The 12,689-nt window shown below is 41.9% G+C and overlaps 1 protein-coding gene across 2 annotated transcripts; it reads right to left on the bottom strand.

The window, feature by feature from the left end:
• Positions 1-1,254: 1,254 nt before the first annotated feature.
• pcyt1aa (phosphate cytidylyltransferase 1, choline, alpha a) lies at positions 1,255-12,069 on the bottom strand. 2 transcript variants are annotated; one of them, XM_039815282.1, is made up of 9 exons: positions 11,706-12,069; positions 9,034-9,147; positions 8,448-8,547; positions 8,069-8,185; positions 6,894-7,045; positions 6,622-6,700; positions 4,709-4,851; positions 4,424-4,612; positions 1,255-2,198 (listed from the first exon to the last, which is right to left on the bottom strand). In XM_039815282.1, exons 2-9 carry the CDS (start codon positions 9,145-9,147, stop codon positions 1,968-1,970), a joined length of 1,125 nt encoding a protein of 374 aa, XP_039671216.1. In that variant the 5' UTR covers positions 11,706-12,069; the 3' UTR covers positions 1,255-1,967. The 2 variants fall into 2 exon arrangements, with proteins under 2 accessions (XP_039671216.1, XP_039671217.1); XM_039815283.1 differs by lacking the exon at positions 11,706-12,069 and adding an exon at positions 11,246-11,446.
• Positions 12,070-12,689: the final 620 nt, after the last annotated feature.

Raw genomic sequence — 12,689 nt, 5'->3', positions numbered from 1 at the left:
TTCAGTTTTTCTTTTAAACTGAATCCTTTTGAGTCATTTCCCCGACCTTAAAATCTGATTTGTACCTACAAGAATGGATGCGGTCTTTGCTGCTGTAGCAATGACTGCTTTAAACCACAAGTACATTTTGGGAAACCAAGCCTAGAACAGATCAATCGGACATCTGTCGACATTTATATTAGAGTCATCCAACGGTATTGCATTACATCTACAGATCACCTGTGATGTGTTTTTTGTTTTTCAGTTATATAGGAGACAAAAACACATGCTTTACTCACTGGAGATGCAGGACGCACACTCACACACACACACACACACAGAGTCCGGAAAATCTCAAATATTTGACCCAGTTCCATTGCTTCAGTGTTGCAACAATGACTCGCTTCAGAAAGGAAAAAAAAATAATGCTCATACTTTGTGCTCATCTCAGGAAACAGAATCAGTTGAGGGAGGTAGCTACATAAATGTTGATCTGGAGTTTCATTGTTACAGAAATCGGAACCCCTCATACCACTATGTGACACAGTGCAGTCCAGTCTGCTAAAATACAGTTTTCAACTGATGCAGGATGTGTGCGCACACTCAAGCTTAAGCGGAAGTCCTGCAGATTGGTGGAAAACCCCAAAGCCCTAAATGTTTGGGACAGCCTTGTATATTTGACCATGTATGTGTTCTGCTGATGAGGAGGCCGTATTCATAAGTGTGCTTATGACTCCCAACTAACCAAAAGATGTCATTTGGTTATGAGAAGTAGGGCATTCAGACAGTGTTCAGGTCGTTCTAAATTCTTTCTATTGTCATTACATGTTTCAGATGAAAACTGATGACTTCCCTACAGGCCTAGGAGATGCAGGATCTGCGTTACAAATAAAGAAAAAAAAAAATATATATATAACTTTAGTCTTCCACTGCTCAAACTACTTCTAATAACGGAGACAATTAAGATCATAACCTGTACACGGATAAAGAGAGATAAAATCTACAAAAATAAGTATTTCTACATCAACACGAGTCGTCCTTGCAATACTTTCTTTTGATGCCACAAAACAGGGTGTCCTGTTTGATACTAGTCTTCCAAAGAACATTTAAAAAAAAAAAAAAAGCAAATGTATTTCTACAGTCGAAGCTGAACCCAGATCTGTCAACAGATGGCTGAAAGAAGACATTTTCAAACGCCGACAGAAGAACTTGCACGCACAAACATCACATGCACAGACACGCATAGCCCCAAAGCAGGCAGACAAACTCGGAGGGTGGTAGCTGCTGATTAGTAGACATATGTCACATACGACTAAGATTTCAGCTCACATTTGACGTGATCTGGACTTTCCCGGTTATTTAAAAAGTCAGGTTGTTTTTTTCTTGTTAGTATGAGCAAAATATGAACTGCCCCACGTGAGCAGATCATTTAAAATGTCCAGTTTCCTGACCTGCTCTAAAAAGCCTCCCCTGGAGATAATCGACAGTGTCTCAGCTCACCTCTCCCACACCAAACTAGACGTGCTGTTCCAGCAAGTGACCAAAAAGCTGCGAGCCCTCCCGCTAAAGCCATGACAAAAAAAAAAAAAACTATAACGCTAAACTTAAGAATACAGTCATAGATGAAAGACATATTCCTAAGTGACAGTGAGCGACTAACAAACTCAACATCAAAAAGTGACTTGAGATAAATGAGACGAATTTTCTAAGAACTCAACCAGTGACTAGTGGTGACTTTGACTGACCGTTACACAAAAACAAAAGAGGATATAATTGCCTAAAATGGTTAAAAACTAGAGCTGTGAAGAAACTGGCTGTTACAGTTTACGTGACTCTGAAGGGCTAAAAAAAAATAATATTACAATCGTAAACAACAACAACAACAAAAAACAAAGTGGAAGCAGGAGCTGGATGAAAACCACGTTACTCAACACCTAAGTTAACTGGTAGCGCTGACTGCGGCCCCGGCCACGGATTGAAAACGGGCTCTAGTTTTCGTCATCCTCCTCGTCGTCGTCGTCGTCGTCCTCGCTGATGAGGTATCCGCGGGCTCCGCTGGGGTGGGGTGGCGGCGACGGAGGCGGGGAGGTCTTGGTGAAGAAGGGGAGACGGAAGGTGGGTGAGGGGGAGCGCTCCTCGCGGGTGGGGCTGCTGTTGGGGCTGTGCCTGGGGCTGATGGCCTGCAGCATGCGGCCCTTCCCTTCCTTCAGCATGTGCTTCTGCGGAGGCGAGATGAGAACATGAGGGGAGGGGAGGGGGATCGGTTAATAAATCAACTCCTGGTGCAATCCGTTTAATGCAAGCACGAGACATGAGTTAGGCATTAAAAGACCTTCGCTGCTGCTTCAGACAGCCAGAGGGCAGAGGCCTATCTGGTTTGTGATGACCTTTGAATAACTATGGCTTTTGTCCTTTGAAATTTAGCAACATTATGTAACTGTTCTATTACCGTCTTTATGCTAAGCTAAGTGTAAGAGCCATTTTTCATTTGTTTTGGGTGTAGGACACAAGTTGTCCGCTGGTGTCACTAGTGTGCTTTCGAGTGCGGTCTATTTAGGTAGGAACCTTTCAACAGGTAACAGGGGGTGCTGTTAATCGGAGGAGCACAAATAGTTTTTGACCGCATCAAATCGCTACACACGTGTAGCACATGTGGATGTGTAAATGTTTGTTGATGGAGCTTAATGGACTCGTGGATTCTTGCACGTTCCAACCAAAAGAACACTGCGATCCATAAATGTCCATCAAAATGCGAACTCAACAGTAGGCTTCTGAGCGGTGGAAGGTAGAAGAGAGCGCGTCAGCTAGTTTACTAGTTTACTAGTTTGTTTCAAGTCCGTATAGCAGCCCCTCAGTGGCTTTAAGTGTTTAGGCTTAGCCATTCTACTAAGCATCTGCTGGCTGTAGCTTCATATCTGACACATGGATAAGAGCGTGGTATCAAACTTCTCATCGAACACTGTGTCAAGCTCTTCTAGTCAGAAATGTGTAATAAACGCGTTTTCTTTGAAAGTTCAGAGTGTATACGGGCTTAGAACATTATGACTCAAGTATATGATGGCCATCCACATGCTCCATTATGTCTCCTAAGTAAGATTGGGCATCAAAAATTACGATTCCAGTAGAATCGTTTTCTTTATTGGAATCGTTTGGAGGATGTGGTTTCAAATCCGATCGCCGCTTCCCAATTTAACATGCGCAAGTTTTGGTTTCCGTAGCGGCCAGGCGCCTTGGAGCACAGTAAGCAGCGCTCTAGTCTGGCTTTATTTTACATTGAAAAAGCCCTTGTAAAACGGCAAACCACAACTGAATTAAAACGAAAACGTTCCTCTTATTTGTGAAAATAGGCATGTGACCCGTTTCAACTCAACTCATTCAAAGAATCTGAATCGAGAATCGAATTGTTAAAATCCCAACGATGCTCATAAGTTGTTGCAGCACTGTTTGGGTTGATGCCATTTGTAACACAGATCAAGCTGTAACATTTAACCAGATTTGACCACTCAAGAATTGATCAAAATGGTCAGAAAACCCTCCAAAATACCTTAAGACACCAAGGGGTCTCAGGTGTGCCTTGGTAGGTTATTACTTGTCTGTTATTGTTATTACATGTTTGTCACTAGGTGAACATGTCTGTTATTGTTATTACACGTTTGTCACTAAGTGAACATGTCTGTTATTGTTATTACACGTTTGTCACTAAGTGAACATGTCTGTTATTGTTATTACATGTTTGTCACTAAGTGAACATGTCTGTTATTGTTATTACATGTTTGTCACTAAGTGAACATGTCTGTTATTGTTATTACACGTTTGTCACTAAGTGAACATGTCTGTTATTGTTATTTCACGTTTGTCACTAAGTGAACATGTCTGTTATTGTTATTACACGTTTGTCACTAAGTGAACATGTCTGTTATTGTTATTACACGTTTGTCACTAAGTGAACATGTCTGTTATTGTTATTACATGTTTGTCACTAAGTGAACATGTCTGTTATTGTTATTGCATGTTTGTCACTAAGTGACAGTACTAGAGGATAGATTACAGATATTTAGAAATGATGTTTGGGTTCGGGTCGGGCTCGGTCACATCAGCGCGATAAGGCATTGAACATTTTAAATTTAAAAAAAGCTTATTATTTAGGTGCGCGCGTAACGATACACTAAAATTAGTGATATTAGTGAATGGATTTAGTGATTCTAAACATCTGAAATGCAGAATTTAGTGGGTTACAACATTGTTGTTTAGACACTGATGGCTAGCGCTGTATCGTGCCTCTTTAAATAGCAAGGTTTTTTTTTTCTTCTTCTACCAAAAATGTTTTGTGCTGGTCAGGAGGTACTTGGATGAAAAGAAAATTCAAAAAGGAGCACATTATTGTTAAACATTTGAGAAAACACTGTCATAGATAGTCATGCTGCCCGATAAAAGACGTCCTCACCAGAGCTCCCTCGGGGCCAAACATCTGCAGGAAGTTGCCGATGAACTCCCTGGACTTCTCCTCCCATTTCTGGATGAGGTCGATGCTCTTCTCCTCCACCTTCTGGACAAACTCTTTGCTCTTCTCTTCCACGTCACGGACCTTTCTCTTCACCTTGTCCACGCGCTCCTGCAGGTGGTACTTCTTCTCCTGATGAAGGGCGGGGGACAACAAACCGGTTAGAAAAGGAGACGAGGTGCGTCACCCCGACACTCACACACGTTACTCCAAAGCTGAGTTTCGTACGTTAATGAAGCTGACGTTGAGCTCCTTGGCGGTGTATCCTCTCTGCAGGTTGCGTCTGACGTACACGTCGTAGTCCCGGACTATGCGTGTGATGATGTCAGAGGTGGAGATGCCCTCGGTCCGCTGGGTGGGAGCAAACATACCTGTGGAGGGCAGAGGGGGGATGAAAAGGTCAGTAGTCACCGGATAGAGATGTATGAATAGTTAGCCCTTCCATTATAGGACAGACTACGTTTACACGCACGTAATATTCCGGTTTTTGCCCTTATTCCGAAAATAGACAATATCCCGACTAAGCTGTTTACATGTAGTCTGGCTATCACCAGACCCAGCTCAATCTGTTAAGGTTGAACATTAGTCTGGGGAGTCTGCTCTGTATTTTCTACTGCACATGAGGTGTTTATCAACGGGCGTAGCTCAAATGACTCTGTACGCAATTGGACAGTCCTTCAACCAATCAGACCAGCGATCAACGGGTTGCTACGCTTCGGTGGTCGGCTTGTTGAATGTAAACAAAATGCTGCTTGGCCGCTTCTCTATCGCCATCGTGTTAAACCCGCCGATAGCGCGCCAGGTGGATAAGCCAGTTTGTGATTGGTCCCCGCAAAATTGTGAGCGGAGGCAGGATAGATAAACGTACAGGTTTCCAGCCTGAGCTGCAGGGCGAACTCAAATCGCCGGCAGTTTGGGCGGCGTTTACCCAGTCTAGTTTACATGGCTAATGAAAGTGAATATTACAATACAACCCAGACTCCCGCTTTCATTCCTTCAACCCGCTTCTTGAAAAGGTCGGCGTAGCGATGTTCGTGCACATCCAAAAACCTGTTGATATCCAAGTCTTTCATTATGTTTAAAAGTAGCTGTGTTTCTCCTTCTTATCCCAGCCCTGCAAACTGTCGGCTGGTTGGTTTGTCTACAGCAACCATAGCAACGCACAGAGCTGGCCGTAAGCCGTAAACAGGCAAGTGGCCGTAAACTGTCACAAACTGCTGTAAAACCCCCCGATTGAGACGCATATATTGCCAATGTACTGTACACATGTCCAAAGAATGCTTATAAAACCCAAATAATACCGGCATATCCCACGTCTAAATTGGAAAATGCTGAATTCGGAGAAAGGCCTTATTTGGAATATCCAAACGGAATATGCCATGTACATGACATGTATCAAATTGGGAATACTGTCATAGTCGGAATAATAGTGGAATATTAGTGTGCATGTAAATGTACTCAGTGTGTGCACGTGTGTCTGCATGCATTGGTTTATGTTCTTAATAGTGCACAAGGTTTGTGCAAACTATTACATGTGGACACATTACACATTTGGGAGGATACATCATTAGTACGACTATATACACTGTACTATATTCCACTGACCGATGTTCCATTTTATTTAAAGTTACATAAAACAACAAAACATGGGATCAAAATATTTTTATATACAGTATATATATTTTTATAGTTTAACATTCAGTACTTTACAGTACCATATGTGCATTGGAAGCAGCAGTAGTAAATACTGAACTGTATCCCATATCCTCCTTAGCCGCTTTCCGACCGGAGGGATTTTTGCAGTTCCTAGAACCCTGTTTTCTCGGGTTCCGACTGGACCAATTTGGGGATTTTTAAGTTCCTCTGGCCACAGGTCCTGTAACTCTTTCAGCTCCTACTTCAGGGCAGGGTCTTTTCCCTTTTCTGCATAATGGTGGTTAGATGGCTGTGTTATAATAACAAAAGGTCAGTTCGATTGGCCACTTGGCCAGCGTGAATGAAAATGGCAAACCGATTTTGGGGGAGAGTAGTTAGTAGAACTGTTTAGAAATGGACTGTTCCTAATAACTATGTTCCTGTAACTACTTGGTCTTGAGTACCCCCCCCCCCCCACCACCACTCTTGGTTCCTTTGCCACTCACCAGCTTCCTTGATGTGCTTGTAGACGTCATCACTGCCTGCTGAGGAGTATGGGATGTCGTCGTGGGCCACAAAGTCAATCTGGAGAGGTCATCAAACGGCAGGGAAAAAGGTCACAGAGGATCAGGGGACGGCGGCTTGCCAACTCCTTCTTTTAAGATTATTTGATTTGCTCAACAGTTCTTGGTCTCTCTAACTCAAGATTTCAATGAATTAACCAGACAGTATCTCTGAATATTGTTGGTTTGTGCGTTTCTCGGTTTCAACCACTCACGCGATGTTTTGTGAGGAACTCTGGCGTCAGCGTCCAGGGAGCGTTTCGCACCACTTCGTCCACGTAGCGACAGTGACTGATGGCGTCGTATCGCTCATCCTCATTCATCACGGTGAAGCCCTTGTATTTGTGGGTCAAGTCATCACTGCACACTTTGAATGGTTAAAAGAAAGAGCGCAAAAATTATTGTTGGAAATAGGGCTGCACGATATGAGGAAAATGCCAAATTGCGATTATTTTGTACGATGTTGCGATATGATTCACGATATTGGAGGGAATGATCCATTTTTGGGATCATCCTTTTCACTGAAACACAAGTAAAAATGTACTATAGTCATGTAGTGTGATTTTTGCAAGAATCTGTACCAAACAAAGATTTTTTCTTTAGTCTGTAGGATGGGATCTGTAGGCCCAGGACGTCTCTGCAGCCCCACAATACTTCATTCAGAATGCTTAGACACATATTTTGCCTTTAACAAATATTGCGCCCCCTGCGATTTGGATATTGCACTAGTCCATATTGCAATTTCCATAAAATTGCGATTAATTGTGCAGCCCCTGTTTGAAATGCATTAATAAAATGATTTAAATTCAAAACTAAACATTTGAGTAAAGAATGAAGTTTATATGATGGCGAGAGGGAAAGCACTCTGATCTAATGTTACTTCAGCTTACTATCTTTTACTGTATTGCAATGAAAAAGAGCTCCGTTTATCCTTCCCATTTTTATAAGAGAGACATAAAACAGTATATACACAGTCACAAGAAGCAGGTGGTGGACGACACTCATAAGATGTATAAAATAGACCTACAGATGAAGCCACCTAGGGCGCCCGGACAGCTCAGTTGTTAGAGCGGGCGCCCATATATAGAGGTGTACTCCTCAACGCAGCAGGCCCGGGTTTGACTCCGACCTGCGGCCCTTTGCTGCATGTCATTCCCCCTCTCTCTCCCCTTTCATTTCTTCAGCTGTCCTGTCAATAAAAGCCTAAAAATGCCCAAAAATTAATGTGAAAAAAAAAAAAAGTTATCTATCCTTTTCCCAGTTGTGTGACTTCATCAGACTTTGCACTGTCTCGATTGTCTTTCGGTTTTATTTCAGTCTTACGCTTACGAAAGAAGGAGAGGTCTCCTGCTGTGAAAGCCTATACGGACACAGACATTCACAGACTTACCTCCTACGATGAGGTGTGTATTTGGGAAGAGGCATTTAGCCTGCATGAGTGCCCTGGCGTGACCTGAGTGGAAAACGTCAAAGATGCCGTCTGCATACACGCGCACCGGTCTGTTAGCTGAACGAAAGAGAGAGAAAAAAAAAAAAAAAGAGACAAGACATAAAGAGAAAGGAAGATTGATTGATTTGTTTTGTACAGAGGGGATCTAAAATGTACTCGTTTGTTCACATGTACAGCATGACTGTACTCAAGACGGAGAGGAAATGTACTGATATACATAAAAAGGTGAGTGGTTTCGTGAGACCAAGAGGCATCAACCCGACTATGAAATTGTCACCGAAAGATATATCAACTGACGGACTGAAAGAAACAGACTCACGATGTGTTCCCCTCTTAGCCTCCTCCATGCTGACTCTTACGTAGGGTTTATCATCAGCTGGCACCAGCTCATCTGCAAAAGGTGCAGGGTGCTTCAATCCCTAAAAGACGCCATGGCGACAAAAGTTAAAGATTTCAGTGATTATGGAAGTTTTCTATTTATTCACACACAAAAGTATAGCTGGACACCACAGTGGATACATCTTACTTGCCCTGGTTGGATAAAGTTATATTATCACGCTCTAATTTTGTAATATTCCTTCCTGAAACAATCCAATGTGGAAATCAAGGGTGTTGCTGTTGTGGTTACACAGCTGATGACATTTTTTTTTTAAGCTAACTTACAGCCAACATAAAAGGTCTAACACATGACACAGGAGATAACTGAAAATAAGTTTAAAAAAGATTTTGTATGATTATGGTGAATACTTGTTGAACATTAAGTTCTACCTTTTCATCCTTGTAACTGTAAATCATGCACATAACGTGCATATATAAACCAGAGTGGCTTGCACATGCAGAGAGCCTGTAGAAACTGCTGGAGAGACACGCGGCTCAATGACAGCCAAAGAAACCAGCTGACTCACCACGGTACATCTGGGGATTTTCCCGAGCTTCTCTCCCTCCTCGGCCTCCCGACTGGAGGCCTCTCTTCTCCTCTTTCTGGACAGCAGCAGCCCGCTGGAGCTTTGGGCCTCCATCTGGGTCAAATGCCAAGACAAACGCAATTAACGACACCATACGTCGCTTACACTATTACACCGTTTTGCCATTTTCTAGTAGGACTGAAAATGGGACACCGATGCAGACACTCCGTTTTACTCTGTAAAATGTGCCCACGTTTTGAACAGTATGTTACATAATTATGGTAACGATACTGTATATAGCATACAGTACTGTAAATCTAGACAGCAGTGAGGTTACGACAGGTGACATATTCGGAGTCAACTTTGACACAGTAACGGGGGCCGAACACAGTGTGTGCCTTCGGGCTCAACCAACGGGAAGCATTGGATCACAAATAGCAGATTTCACGGAGACTCATTTGAAGGGTCAACTGAGATGAAAATAAGCCCACCTGTTTCAACAAAGAACAGTTTTGTTCCGAAACACACAGGAAACTAAATACGTCCAGCCTGCTGTTATTTCCTAAAAATAAACGGTGACTAAGAGTAAGTTCACGAGGCATCAGGAGATCCAGCCCTGCTTCACCAGAGTCAGCAGTCCACCACAAGTGGGGGAAAGTTTATATTAGATGTGGACCGATTTCAGCTGACTATATTCTGTACATAACAGCCAGCTGGGAGACTTCTTTAAAAAAAATGTAAAGTAAAAAAAATAATTTATAGGATTTTAACAGATCAGTTATTATAAGTAGGCCTGAAAATGAAAATAACTAATCACTTTGATCATTGCTTGATCTGCTGATTATTCTCCATTCATCTATTAATTGTTGGGTCTATGAAACACTAGAGAACAGTAAAATATAGCCCAAGGTTAACATTGACATATCTTGTTTTGGCCAAACAACACTCAAAAACCCCAACAATATTCTATTTAATAATATAGAAAACAAAGAAAAGCATTAACTTCTCACACTGTAGAAGCTGGAACCATCACGTTAGTGATTTGGGCTTAAAAAAAAACGACTTCATGATTAATCAATTATCCAAATAGTTGCTATGCAGAACGAAATAAACCTGGAAGAGTCTAAGTTCAATGATCAGTGTCTGAAAAGAGTCTATAACTCTACTCTCTTTGAATTTTAACACCACATTAAGTTCTCCAAACAGAGTTTCAAACACCTTTAAAGATCCCACCCACAATGACGATAGGACATCCACCCTGTCTGTCTTTATTTTAGTGGAACAACAGAAAACTACTGCTGATATCCTATTACAAGGGCTCCTGTGTTATGGGTTAAGGCTCTGCCCCATTCCACACATTCCAACACGCCAACAAAAATGATGCCACGGGTCACTGAAGAATGGATTTATTATTTTGAAATGTCTAGCCTTGTCACTTCTTTCGCTCGCTATTACGTCTTAACAACTCATGGCTGGACTGTTGCTGCCGTGTCCGTTATGAAAGTGTGACTCAGTAAAACGGACGTTGCAGTGCAGGATCCTGGTGGTGACAGCTACCTGATCCAACACTGGGCACTTGCACAAGCAAGCCTCTGCAACAGCTTTGGCAACAGCTGAGCTCAGAGTGAGAAGCCCTGCAGGGCTCTCACACACTGAAAGAGGAGATTCAAATGAACAGCACAATGTCATCATAACTGAAATAGGCTGCTATTATAAGAAAGTAACAAAAGGACAGTGCCAAGTCTTGTTTAACTAGATGCTTTGTAAAAGAGGTCCATGATAGCCCCTGTAACCTTGCATAAGTAAGACACTGCATCTAAAAAAAATAAAAACAGTCTGAGAGATTTTTTAAGTGTGAACAAGACTTATATTTAGAGCAGCTACCAGTATTCAGGGCTGTCACGAACACAGATTTGCATTACTGATTAATCTGTTGATTATTATACTACTATATAAGTACTGAAAAATGCCCATAACAATTTACAAGAGGCCAGGGTGAAGTTTTCAAATTGCTTCTTTAGTTCAACCAATTCCCAAATCCCAAAAGATAGTCTATTTACAATCATATAAAAGCAAATCACAACATTTTGAGAAGGTTGGGACCAGAAAATTATTTAAATGTCGCATGATAAAAGACTTGATGATTAAATGATTAGTGATATAAAATACTACTACTAATTGTTTCAGCTTTCGAGTACTTCATGTTACTCACAGTGTGGACACGGTTATTGTACTTTCAGTAGTTAAAATGCAGAAATCAAACGTCCATTTTGCTGAGGTCACTGGAATGCTTTGCTGGCTTTTCCACGGTCCCCGGACCACACTTTGAGAACCAAAGTCTTCAACTGCATTTCACACAATGTTCCCGATGTCTGCTATTTCGCTTACTTTAATAGGTCACTTAAAACACGTCACGCAGACATGCCAAACGTTAACCTGAGTTAGCACAATATGCATACGCATTACTGCACTAATGCCAGAAGTTATTAAACCAGTGACTCGGCTGAGAGGAGTTGTACTGGTGACTCTGGCTGTGCAGCTCAATTGTCAAAAATCCTGGCTTACTGGACGTTTTCGCCTCAGGCAAAAATCCTTAAAATCAATATGCTAACTACCCTAGATATTAATGTTAGCTAACGCATGACAGTTTATTTAAGTTTCTGCTTACTTACTGTTTAGTCTTTTGTCCGGAATGCTGCTTTGCAGCAGTGGGCAGCTTCCTAGCCTCGTAATGCCAGCAGGCAAGATAGCTAACGCTGCTAGCTACCGTCTAATTCTAGCTAGCAAGCTAGCTGTAAAGCTGGTTGGCTTGTTAGCTAACTTTAGCAGTTAGCTCGCTGGTTAGCTGACACCAGCAACAACGGTGATTACGAACAACCCTGTGAGTCCGACGCCCTCCTGGAGCTCGCTGTGTTGCTGACCGAAAAGTGCAACTACCAGAAGGAAAGACAGATTATCAGCAATGACAGCTTGTACTACAATGCTGACAGGTCAACAACCCAGGAACTACAAAACTTTGATAGGAATTAATTAGTCGGACATTTCCGGTGTTGTACCGTGTTGCCACCTAGTGGAGAGTATACGACATGGTTGTATAAAGAGTACGTTATACGACATACGGACACTTCATTTGATAATTTCCACAAATGCTACAAAGGTAATTATGTAGTAAATAGTGAAGTAGCTATCTAGTGTGTGTGTGTGTGTGTGTGTGTGTGTCTGTGGTTTGTGGTGTGTGTGTGTGTGTGTGTGTGTGTGTGTGTGTGTGTGTGTGTGTGTGTGTGTGTGTGTGTGTGTGTGTGTGTGTGTGTGTGTGTGTGTGTACAGAGCCGTTACAGCATTTTTAAATAATTATTTTTGACATTATTCCCACAGACTGTATATTAATTATTCCACATTAATTATATTATTTACACCTGTACTTTTCCTGCTGTGACATGACACGTCCTGTAGTTTTGGACTTTATTTTTAAAGCATTTTTATACAGATTCTATCCATGTTTTAGAAATCTGTTACTGCTGCACACTAAAGTTAAGTTATAATTTTCAAATAAAATAACACTATACAGGCTTGTTGAAATCCACCACATGCTTTCCATATTAGGCCCAGATTGAAGTCTTGGTGGAATGTAACTAAGTAGCCTACATTTACTCAAA

The sequence above is a fragment of the Perca fluviatilis genome, chromosome 11 (assembly GCF_010015445.1).
Source record: "Perca fluviatilis chromosome 11, GENO_Pfluv_1.0, whole genome shotgun sequence".
NCBI classification, from domain to species: domain Eukaryota; kingdom Metazoa; phylum Chordata; class Actinopteri; order Perciformes; family Percidae; genus Perca; species Perca fluviatilis.
This window is presented reverse-complemented; position numbering and strand designations above follow the sequence as displayed.

Excerpts from the sequence above, each read along its gene's own strand:
- pcyt1aa (XM_039815282.1), bottom strand. The coding sequence starts at position 9,147 with ATGGAGGCCCAAAGCTCCAGCGGGCTGCTGCTGTCCAGAAAGAGGAGA. Across the intron at positions 8,186-8,447 it reads GGCTAAGAGGGGAACACATC|CTAACAGACCGGTGCGCGTG; the intron begins GTGAGTCTGTTT and ends TCTTTCGTTCAG. Across the intron at positions 4,613-4,708 it reads TCAACGTCAGCTTCATTAAC|GAGAAGAAGTACCACCTGCA; the intron begins GTACGAAACTCA and ends GCCCTTCATCAG.